Consider the following 12,237-nt stretch of genomic DNA (forward strand, 5'->3'; position numbering starts at 1 on the left):
GAAGTATGATCTACCTGGCATTACGTGCACAGGCTTCCACTAACCATAGGTACTCACATGGGATCCCGCACACTGGCTGCACTTCAGCATTTTGCAGGTCTTTTGTAAGAGTTTGGGTTGTGAAATTTGCACTAGGACCTCTTGCAAGCAAGCAAAGCAACAGCATCCTGAAGGGAGAAGCTCCTTCTGGGTATCTCTTATTTTCTTTTCTGCATCTTCCATCTTTCTGTTCTGCAGGAGATTTTGTAATAAAAAAAATATGGAAATCAACTCTATTTGCATTTTTTAATTTAATATTGAATTAATTTTGCATTTGCAGTGCACACAATTCAAAACCAGGGTCTTAGATCCCTTGAAATCAACATTAAAATTATCTACATGTGACTGCTGAAGATTTCCCTGTGCTTTTTGGATCAATGTACATTTCCTCTCTACCCAGAAAATTTTCACCACATTGGGAATCTTGAATTTCTGAGGGAGAGAAAGAAAGATTGCAATAAACAATCAAGTTAAAGCTGAGCTAATGGCTAAAGTATGAGAATCTTGTTTGCTTGGTCCTTTAAAGGAGGGAATTCTTGCTCAAACACTTCTCTATTGGAAATAAAGAGCACAAGCAATGGAGGAGGTTGTCTCTCTCCATCCTCCTTCTAATCTAATCTAATCTAATCTAATCTAATCTAATCTAATCTAAAACAAAGCAGAACTACATGGCTACTGTCAAGAGTTTGTGCATGAAGGCCTCAGGAATGGGCAAAGACATACCTGAGGCCTCTTAGGTGGTACTAGGGCAGAAACAAGAATCAGAATCTTAGGCATCCTGGCTCCGTGTTCTGGTCATGGGTCCCCAAGGGACAGAGACAGCCCAGCGAATGTGTCAGCAAGGTAAAAGCTTGACTTCATTTTCAAGCCTAGTTTTTAAGTAATCTTTAGGCAGAGCATATTTAAAAAGATAAAAGATAAAAAGATATAATCCCAGACTGGTTTGGGTTGGAAGGGACCTTAAAGCTCACCCAGTTCCAACCCCCTGCCACAGGCAGGGACACCTTCCACTAGACCAGGTTGCTTCAAGCCCCATCCAGCCTGGCCTTGAACACTGCCAGGGATGGGGCAGCCACAGCTTCCCTGGGCAACCTGTGCCAGCGCCTCACCACCCTCATAGTGAAGAACTTCTTCCTAACAGCTAATCTAAATCTACCCTCTGTCAGTTTAAAACCATTCTTTGTCCTGTCACTACACGCTCTTACAAAAAGCCCCTCTCCAGGTTTCTTGTCAGCCCCTTTAGGCACTGGAAGCTGCTCTAAGGTCTCCACACAGCCCTTCTCTTCTCCGGGCTGAACCAGCTCAACTCTCTCACGCTGTCTCCATAGCAGAGGTGCTCCAGCCCCCCAACCAGCTATGTGGCCCTCCTCTGGACCAGCTGGAGCCCTCCTTCGGTTTAAGCAGGCAAGCACACTTTCAGAGTAATGGAAGAGATGTGGTTTCCGATTTGGAAACACGGGGTAACTCTTACTAGACCTATACAGCAATTCTGTTAGCTCTACAGATTCCCCCTTCCCCAGCTGCTAGCAGAACGCCTTGGCTGACTGAGCCGGTTTTTTCCCCTCTCAAACCCGAAGTTCTCCCTCTCAGCCCCCATATGTAGGCTCCTCAGACGCTCCCCCCGCGAGCCCCATGGTGGCCGCTGCTACCCGAGGCGGTGGGGAGCCCCTGCCGGGGACAGGGCAGGCTGCAACCACCGCCCGCACCGCAGCGCTCCGAGCACCCACAGCGCCACCTACAGCCCCCGCGAGAAACAGCGGCGGAGCGAAGGGCTGGGTCGGGGCGGGGATGGGAAACACACCGCGCCCCAAGCCGCTGTTAGCTCCCGGCGCACGCAGGTATAACGTGCCCAAGGGATGTATTCTTTACCTTCCATCTCAAACCAGTGACGGAGCTGCTCCGGCTTTAACGTCTAATTTTAAAGTAATAAAGCTCACGGAGCTTCATGAACAGGCAACAACAGTTTTGCTTCAAACATACCAAACGCCCTGTAAAAGTCTTGATGTTTTTACCACTGAGCATCACTTTCGGTAGCCAAAAATACCTGTAAATACAGTGATCATGGAATCACTGATGTTCTTCTAGTCCACTTTCACCGAAAGCACAATGCTCAGGACTGTGTCCATATGGCTCTTGATTATCTCCAGTAGACTCCACCACCTCCATGGGCAACCTATTCCAATGCTCAGTCTTTGGCCCTCACAGCAAAGACCTCCTGTGATACAGCTCTCCAGGGATTTGTGGGTAGCCGCAGCAAGCTCTGCCATGGTGGGAAGCCAGGCTTCAAACCATCACCGATGGGAACAACGAGGGCACCCAGCTTTGTTTGCAAACTGCCTTTTCCTGACAAGGTAGGGAAGTGGGAAAGACATGTATTGCAGCTCACTATTGCCCCATGCTCCTGCCAAGTACAGACAGAACTGGTAAGCTACAGGAAGCTTAATGTAAATGTCACTTTTCTTCAACAGAAACTAGCCAACTATGTTGCTAAGACCAGCATAAAGGTAGTTTCTGATTTCTAACTGACAGGTACTTCTCATTCCAGATCAGTCGAGGGCCTTTGCAGGTTTGCTCTCAATTTAACTCCTTCCCCTCCTTTCAGAAACCTCTCTAAGCAGGTAGCACCAGCATAAGACAGACCACACAAGTTCCTTTGGAAACAGTTTCCAAAGGCTTAAAGACATTTGAAAGCTATTTTTTTCCATCAGGAATACCAAATACTTGGTCCCTGCATGTTTCCAGAATACATTTTCCTGGGGCTTCGTTTCCAAAACCCATCAGTCAGTCTACAACACTCCTCTCTGCATTTCCTAGAAGCTGAGGGAAAGGCTAGCTAAATCCCTTGGGAACAGAGATTTCTTGAGGAATACTTCAAGCTGTGTTGCTGGAGGAGTGGTCAAACAAGAAACAATATCCTGGCCCTTATCCATACTGGGTTTATAACACATGTCCAACTTGAGAATCACAAGGGGTAGTGGGGGCAGGGGAAGAAAACCTCCACATTACAATAGATTTGGTCAACTTTCCTGCGTAGCCAAAGCCTCAGCCTGTTGTTATTTTTACGGCCACAGCAAGGATTAGTAGGAGGGAAGAATATGAAGCAAGGGGCTTTTATGAAGCTACTGCTGCTCAGAAGGCAACTTCTCCCCCCTCCCACACTAACCTACTTAAAGACTGTTCCACCACAGCCCTGACACCAGAGCTCATTCAAGCTAGCACATACGAGAAACAGCACCTCCATCACAGATTTTCCTTTGCTAATCTAAGGGCTTGCCTACACCAAGAAAAGAAATCCTCTTTTTAGCATTTAAGGAGTGGGGAATTAATTTACCATAGAAATTAACTCCTTGGGAAACTTCTTCTTTCATCTATTGAGCTTTCAGAGTAGTTGGGGGAAAGCACATGTTCTTACCTTGATGAAGCTTCTCTGTGGGAGTTTCACAGCCTATTCATTCAGGAAAGCTGGTGGAATACTGAATATAGATGGTATGGTTTCTTCTTAATACAAGTCAGCAGAAAAAATCCAGTATGATCTTATTTCGACAGAATAAAATACTTCCTAAGACAGTGTAAGCCTATAAAGGTTGGGCTGGGTTGGTTTTTTTTTTCCAGACTACTTAAATGAACAGAATTGTTTATTCTACTGATTATGTATGTTCCTAGGAAACCTCTCCATTCTACTTGGACTGATCTGTGGAAAATACTTAGCATCTGCTTTTCCACTGTCACTGTTGAGATATTTTCTTTCTTCAAGATAAGCCAAAGATCCCCTGCCTCAAGACAATAAGCATGCCTGTATTTTCTTAGTACTTTTGATTTTGCTATTGTATCCAGATCACTATAGAGAGACACTTACATAAGTATTATCATCTAAAATCTAGGAACAGGCAGAATCATGGCAGTTCATTCTGCAGCAAATACTGTGCTGCATATCTTGTCAACCCATAAATCTGGTCTGAATTTTAAACTAAAGCACAGAAGTGCCCCATGACTGGAAGTCACCCATGTGATACTAAGAACAAGATAATTAACTCCCCCCCACATGAGAAACAATTTGTGCACTCACTCAAGCAGGTACCTGACCTAGTTATATGTAAGATTTAGTAATTCAGACTGCTCTGCTGCTTCACAGATCTTAACAGCCTAAGAAGACATTTCTATTTGAAACAGTATTGACTGAATAGAGAGCAAACCTGATTGATACGTTTTTAGACATCAACATCCTCGAAGAGCAGCAAATTAGGTGCAGCTATCAACCAAACTGCAGTTATAGTTAAAAAATACCCAAACCAAACTGAACTACATTTTGAAGAAACTCTTAATACCCTGGTGGAAAACATTTAGTGGTAAGAACACACACATGCAAACCTGAATAATTTGGATAGTGCTTTCCTTCAGTATCACCAAACTTGAAGTTCACTGATTGTGGCTTCCAGCTTAAGTCTAAAAATTTACATTTTCCTTCTTTCTTGAACCAGTTTTGTTTGGTGACATGTACTGAAGCAACAGAGTACACAAAAGACATATGTATCTACAGATATAATTTTCTTTTATTAACAAGGTCTGTCATTACTGAACAAGGCAACTGGGAAATACAAGGACTGGACATACACATGAAAATTTTACAACTCGACAAAAAGTAGGCATATGACTTATATACAGATGTGATTAATAAAGGTTACAACTCTCCTGATTTTGATTAAACACAGTCCTAAGCACTTATGTTATGAAAATATGAAGCTGATCATACAGAGGTCAAGCTCTGGAGTCTAAAAATAAGAACAATTTAAAAACTTCAAAACCTTCTATGTCCATCCATGTTACAGAACATCACTACAGCTTTTCCCTACTACCATATACATGAAAGATTATCAAAAATATATTGATGGGTCTATCGCTAATCATGAATGCTTATATTTACATTAAGTTAGCAAATTCTTCACCAAATACTTTATATACAAAACTCAATTGTCCTTTGTGAAAGTCATTAAAAAGTTAAAAACCATAGAAATGCCAGTTAGAAATAACACATTCCAAAAATTGGACTTGTTTACAACAACTGAGAACAATTGAAAATAATTTATGAAAAACTATGCCATTTTAGTACATGTACTCTCACAACACTTTAGTTCCAATACAGAGTAGCAGGAATTTTGTTCTGTGTGTTCTTTGAGTGGTATGGTCTCTTCCAGTAATGCTGCAAGGAAAAAAGAGAAAAATTACTCTTAAACAGTTTGTCGTAAGTCTTTGAAGAAGGCAGAAATAATTCAAGGGACCAATACTCTTTCCCCCCTTCTCAGTGCAGGAAGCCCTATCCCCATTTGTATTGGCCCAAATACTCAATTCTTATTTCTTACTCCTTAGAGGCTGAAAGGGGAAGAGGGGAAAAAAAAGAAAGGAAGAAAAGAGAAACCCAATATCCTCTATACTTCAGTGCTATTCAGAAGGCACACATCCTTTCACCAGCAGTGGTTTTGGGTATGTTCTTGGCTGATACTTGTATTTGACTACCATGCTTTCACAGCATGCTTTGAACACCCCTAACAAAGTCAGCCTTCTCTGCCAAACTAGAAACCCCTCCAACCTGTCTCTCAATTGAAAAAGAGCTTAGACAGGAACCAGACGTTCGCTCTGCAGGCACTTCTTCTATAGACACGAGCACCTAAGGAATTCTGCAATACAAAACATGGATGCTGAATGAATCTACACATACTACTGATAAGATGGCTACTGAAACACGGACTCTTTTGGAACTAGGTTCCGCTCAGGCCCATCCAAGTACCAGAAATCAGTTTGAGAACACAGAAGCGCAGTTTACAGTGCTTCCAGTATGTGAGAAAATAGCAGATCTCAGCTCACTTCAAGTGACAGGTATCACGGAAACAATGCTGTGGCTCTTCACTGAACCAAATCAGTACAACACAATTGTTCATAATCACCACAATAACTTTGTCAAAGTGCTGACACCACATAACAAGCAAAAATAGACATAGATCTTGCTACCAAATCCAAACGAAGTAGATAGAATTTCTCTTTTTAGCTCTACAGATGCTGAATGCAGCTTCTATACTTGCTGTATGGAATCCCTACCTTCCAATTCCACCAAAGACCCTCCATGTGCTATTATCTCACCTGTTTTCTGTTATTCTTCAAACTCCATAATGATCAACTCTTAATTTATGCCCCTTCATAAAACACGGGCAGAATTACATCTCAATCACCCTTAATCTACACAGTCACGCTACTCCTAGTCTTGAAATTTTGTCCCCTCTTGTTTCAGATAGCCCTCCATTCTTTGGCTTTCCTCCTAAGTAATTACTCTAACTTATCTTTCAGGTCATCTTCCTTATTCCTCTTAAATCAAGCTCAATGGGGGAAAGAGTATAGCACCTTTGGCCTTCTCTTTTCTCTATTCTGTTCATAAGTAACATATCCAAAACACAAAATCCACTTATCTTCTCTATGTTGATGATTTCTCACCTACCAAAGTCCTTCCCTCTTCCAATCTACTGCTTCTTCCTACATGTTTTCACACCTGTTCACATAGATCTATTTAGCAGTGTCTCCTTCTCCAAACCCAAGAACTTTCCACCACAGCTGCTCTGGACAATCTTTGGCAATCTAAGCATCCTGCTTAGGTTACAGATAAATGACAAATGCTCAAGTCTTCATATCTTCCTTGTCCCTACATCTTTCCATGCAGTGACTACACCACCATTTTGCAGGTTTTCTGCAGTCTGTCTCTCTAACACGTGTTCTGCTTAGTCCACTTGTATGTCTGAAACTCTAATCCAGTCCCTGAGCCTTTAGTTGTAATTAGTCTCCCGATTTCAGGTTACCACACATTCACACAGCCAGGCTGGCAGAGCTTCAGGTGAGATGCAGAAGCAGCAAGTAGCTCTGCTAATGAATGTGAAGCCATAGTTTATCCATTTCCCTTTCATTAACACCTCAATCTGTGTCTCATAATCACTGGCCTAGTTCTAGTTTTATAATTACTTCCTACCGCATACTTTGTAAACTCTCTAGAGCCAGGATTGTGTACTGCTTGTTTGTACAGTATCTGGAACTGAAATATTTACAGCAATAATTTGGGATTCTTTGCATTGCAGTGATATGAATATTCGTATAGACAAAATCTGTACATGAATTTACTCATTATCAGGATAACTTTAAGGTGTCTCAGATCTTACCAGTTTAATTTGTGCTCTGTCGCTGGACTTTTGGTCCAACGCTCTGAGTTTCTTCTTCTGGATTTGGGCGTTTCCCTGCACTAATGCCAGTACCAAGGGCCGTTCTTCCTGATAATTTAAAACCAGTATTTATATTAAGACTCTGTTGCACCTTTATATATTAAGGAAAAGTGTTGTTTTTTTTTTTTTTTGTTGTTCTTTAAATTACCTGCTTGCAATAAGTGTGATTGCTGATTGTCTCCATGAGCATAATGTAAGATACTACTTGCTTGACAGTAACCTGTTCAGATACAGTACATATTTATTATAATAAATCAAATTTAGAACTGCAAGCAAGTGGACAATTACATTCTTTACAACAACAAAAAGGAGCCAATTTATTTATTTTTCATCAGCAAGAAAAATCCTGCTAGAAAACATCCTGAATGCAGAAGAGTTCTTATGATTAAAAAAAAAAAGCTTCATGAGAGTCTAGAGCAGTTAAATATATAGGCGCTTATATACACACAGTAAACAATATTAAGTGCCTACATATTTATGCATTAATTTTGCAACAAGGAGAATATGTACATATCCAAATAACTCTAATTTGTTATCAATTTTAACATTTTTTTCTCTTCCAAGTCTCCTCATCCTTTTTGCTATTCTGTTATAGCAATGCTAGTGAATCCTTAGCATAACTAATCTGTGAAGGAAAAAAAAAAACATATATAAGTAATTTAAAGGAAAATGCAAACTATTTTCTGGTTCACAAACTATCTGCTGGCAACCTTGACACCAATCACTCTGCATGAACAGTGCAAATTAGCAAAAGCAGTTGCAAAGTTTCTTATTCTGAACAGTTGTGGTGTTCTGGTGATGTTCTGGATGCTTAAATAAAACACTGATTGCAATCTTTCATGATCAGTAAACACAATCTCTGCTAAGTCCACAAAGAAAAACACTTGTGCTAAACTTGACTGCAACTTTGATTTATCACAAATCACAGGTTAAGTTTCTGTATAGATAAGTAACAAAAATTTGCCCCCATAATATGAGAATACCCACAGAAAACTGTAAAAATTGATCATATATGGGAAGAGTGGCAGAGAAATCAGCTAAAAGGTAGCATGCAAATTTTTGCTATCAGATACACAAACTGGACTTCTTTCTTTCAATATCTTTCATTTAGAATAACCTAATTTAGAATGTTAATTTTTGTTTAGTCACACTTGTGATCCCTCTAAATCAAAACATACAAATCCTGTTCTATATGAGCATTTCAGAGATAAAAGTGACAAGACAAGCAAGTTCACTCTAACAAATTATTTTTATGTTTCAAGAACAGAAATAAGGCCAGTTCGAAGTTGTAGACAGCAGCTGTCACAAAAAAAAAAAAAATCTATCCACGTTATTTTGATGTTTTGTCTGGTTTTCCACAGTTGCAAGGATTTGAAGGTCCTCTACAGACAGGCAATGCCATAGTACCTTGCTGCTGAATTCCACTTGCTCCTGCTGTATGAGACTCCCCCAGAGCACATGGCTGAACAACTGTGTGACCATCACCAGTTCCCAGCTGAGCTCCTGGAGAGACAGTGAAGACTTAAACATAACAGAAAATACAATTCCAGTTCCAAAATTAAAAATGTTGGAGATTTTTTTCTGTTCTTCAAGAAGTAGACTATGATTGTGGCTTTTTCCCCCCCGGCCACAAACCACCTCAGAACAGGTCCAAAGCTCTAATGCTTTCATCTTTCCAAATTCACACTTGCAAGTTCAAATGAATACACAGTAACCTCCTAGAAAACGGATACATTTCTAATGTGAAAAGTGAAAACACATGTACACATTTAAGTATATTTCAAGAAAAGAGTGCACATAATTTATTAAACACTATTTTTTTTAAACAAAGCCTTTCCTGTCTTTTAAATCTCTGACTTACGAAATTAAAGCTCAAGAACCCAGCTTTAAGGAGCCTAGACTTCAGCTCTTTCAGAGGAACTCTACTGGCTGAGAACAAGGTCCATCTTTCTCTGCAATCTGCTTCTAACCTTCACTGAAGCCTAAGAAGAACATAAAGCCAAACCCAGTAAATTTCCAGCTCTGCTGTATCCCTTTATAAGAAGTCCAAGGTGTACCTAGTATTCAAGATGTTGATGCACCATGGATTTATACAATGTTAATACTGTTTTACTTTTTAATTAGTAACTAGCTAGTGCCAGTCTTTGTACGTTACAGTAAGCACAATAACTGTCTAATTTTCATCAGAACTGGATGATAGATTCTATATTCAGTTTTTTCAGACACTGTCCACCATATTCTACTATATTATGGTAGAACTAAATTCCAGAAAACAACCTGATGCTTAGAAAATTTTACGAATTAACAGTTCTGAGTTGAAAACTCATTAATTGCTCCTTAATACAAGTACCAGAATGCTTATAGACTTCTAGAAGAAAATCACATTCAAATGCTTTTGAAATCAAAGTGTTTGATACATGTTTATAAGTAGCTTCAGGGGGAAGAAAACATTAAAAAATCTTACATGTTTGAAATAAAAAAAAAATCTAAAGATTGTATTCATGTATTATTGTATTTATGTATAGATTTCATCCATACATAAATACTACCAAACTCAGTGAATAAATCTAAAACTGTTTGTGACTTACACTGAGAACTGTCTTGTGAATACAGTTCAGTTCTTTCCTACAATACATAATGCCAAGGACATGAAAAAAAAGTTTGTGCTGTTCAGTTCCAATAATTCTTTGTATTAAAAGAATTTGACTGACCTCCTGCATTGCTACAACCAGAAATGCTTTCTCCTGGTGAATAGCCCATGAGGCCACCATTTCCATTTCCATTTGGATTAGAAGGCACTGTTGCAAGAAGACCTACACAATGAAATAAAACATACAACCGTGAGGACAGACTAGAAAAAAGAAAAGATGAAGTGCAGCATGTTTTTTTCTAATGATAGCCAGTTCTCCACCCTCACCCTGAGTGGTTTACCTTTATAACAGGAGAACATTCATCTTGTCCATTTCTGGGATCTCACCAAGTAATTTTAGCTCAAAATTACTTAATAGGCATTTTCTACATAACATTCCACGTAACTTTTCCAATATTCATTAGTTACACATATTTGTTATGTTGTGTTGAAGTGCAATGCATCTTGATTCAATATCCAATACCTGAACATACTGCCTGCTTACACCTTCCTGAGCAAGCTTTACCTCTCAGAGCAAAGAGGATAGTCTTTCCTAACTAAGAAGAATGCTACCAGCGGTTACATTTGTCTCTATTTGAGCAACAGTGCTTGCAAATGCAAATACAGTTTGGTTGACATTATCAACCACACTAATTCTCTAATCACTGGTACTAAAACCTGTCTGTCCAAGAATATCAGGATGCACAGAAGACCCAGTTTAACCTAAGAATTTCCAAAAGCCCACAGAACAAAAAATTCTGGGAAAGACTTGGAAAGAGGCACTCCCCTCGCTCTTTCTTCCCTTCCCTTTATTACATCTTAATATTTTCATTTATATGACACACAACCCTGGTCACCACACTGAGCTCATACCCAATTACTATTGGTAGGGGACAAAACAACTGATAGAAGGTGAGAGAAGTTTTCAAATAAATAAAGCAAATATCGTACAGCCATACCCAGTCCTCTGTATCGTGAAAGCTGCTGGTAGATTTGTTTCATCCTCTCAATATTCAGACGGCTTGCTTCTGCATGATTTACCATTGGTTTGGGATAATTGACTCCTATAATACACTTTGCAGCCTTCTGGATGCTTTCTGGGGCATTCCAGGGATCATAGATGTATTTTGCAGGGAAACCTCTAAGTACTGGCAAATAACGTCTTAAAATGATAATAATAAAAAGGGTCATTTTAAGTATAAGGCCACTTGTCAGTTTAGATTCAAACTGACATTCACAAATCGCTGCACTTTCTGGTTGTGAGTTACCTGATATAATCCCCATTTGGGTCAGTTCTTCTGCCAAAACCCACAGGACAGTAGCAATGAAAAAACTGCTGAAAGAAGGAACTACAGGACAGCCACATCCAGCTTCCAGCATTCACACTCCAATCTGCATCAAGTAGGAGCTCTTCAAAGACCTTAAGAAATAAGAGCAACAAGTTAGCCTGAACATGGCACAGCTTTGAGAAACCTATACTCTTTCTTACCTGGCAATACTCATGGAATGCTCAATACCTAAATGCCAGACTCAAGAAGAAAATATGACTGCCTTGGCTCTTAGTAAACATGTCAAAGGTACAACCAAAAAAAGTTACACATTCTTGCATTAACACAGCCTTATAAAATTAAATCCCCAAAGGATGGCTGGAGCATGACTGCTTGCAAGTGGCATTTGTTGCTTTCAGAAGAGCTGCTTCATAACATTGAAACAGAGTAAGCTTTGCAAACTTCCAGAAAACAGTGAACACACAAAGCACATTTCAAACTCAGATTGTCAGTCTGAATACCTCAGCCTGTGCAGCACCTTTCACTATACAAGGAGTCCGAACAGTAGAATTCAAGAGTTTCTGGTTGGCACAAACATTTAGAAGCTGTATTCTTGAAGGCCAATAGTTAATCTAGTAAATGACAGTTCTGAGGTTACCCACATAGATTAAAGGGGGCATATGAACCACCAAACATGCTGTAGAATGGTGGGACAGACAATGAACTCTGGTCTGAAGACAACAACAAAAAGATCTTCTCACAGAATCACAGAATCCCAAGGGTTGGAAGGGACCTAAAAAGATCATCTAGTCCAACCCCCCTGCAAGAGCAGGGTAACCTACAGTACATCACACAGGAACTTGTCCAGGCGGGCCTTGAATATCTCCAGTGTAGGAGACTCCACAACCCCCCTGGGCAACCTGTTCCAGTGCTCTGTCACTCTTACAGTAAAGAAGTTCTTCCTGATGTTAACGTGGAACTTCCTATGCTCCAGTTTACACCCATTGCCCCTTGTCCTATCACTGGATATCACTGAAAAAAGCCTAGC

The 12,237-nt window shown here is 40.0% G+C and overlaps 1 protein-coding gene across 3 annotated transcripts in view; it reads right to left on the reverse strand.

Moving 5' to 3' along the window:
• Positions 1-4,571: 4,571 nt before the first annotated feature.
• CRY1 (cryptochrome circadian regulator 1) overlaps positions 4,572-12,237 on the reverse strand; it is a 45,610-nt gene continuing 37,944 nt past the window's right edge. For all 3 annotated transcript variants that reach the window (XM_065679565.1, XM_065679558.1, XM_065679551.1), the window contains exons 8-14: positions 11,190-11,341; positions 10,881-11,083; positions 10,004-10,105; positions 8,700-8,795; positions 7,441-7,512; positions 7,233-7,340; positions 4,572-5,236 (exon numbers count right to left, since the gene is read on the reverse strand). In XM_065679565.1, coding sequence (XP_065535637.1) covers positions 7,237-7,340; positions 7,441-7,512; positions 8,700-8,795; positions 10,004-10,105; positions 10,881-11,083; positions 11,190-11,341 — 729 coding nt within the window. In that variant the 3' untranslated portion in view covers positions 4,572-5,236; positions 7,233-7,236. The remainder of the gene's footprint in view (positions 5,237-7,232; positions 7,341-7,440; positions 7,513-8,699; positions 8,796-10,003; positions 10,106-10,880; positions 11,084-11,189; positions 11,342-12,237) is intronic.

The sequence above is a fragment of the Lathamus discolor genome, chromosome 1 (genome assembly GCF_037157495.1).
Source record: "Lathamus discolor isolate bLatDis1 chromosome 1, bLatDis1.hap1, whole genome shotgun sequence".
NCBI classification, from domain to species: Eukaryota; Metazoa; Chordata; class Aves; order Psittaciformes; family Psittacidae; genus Lathamus; species Lathamus discolor.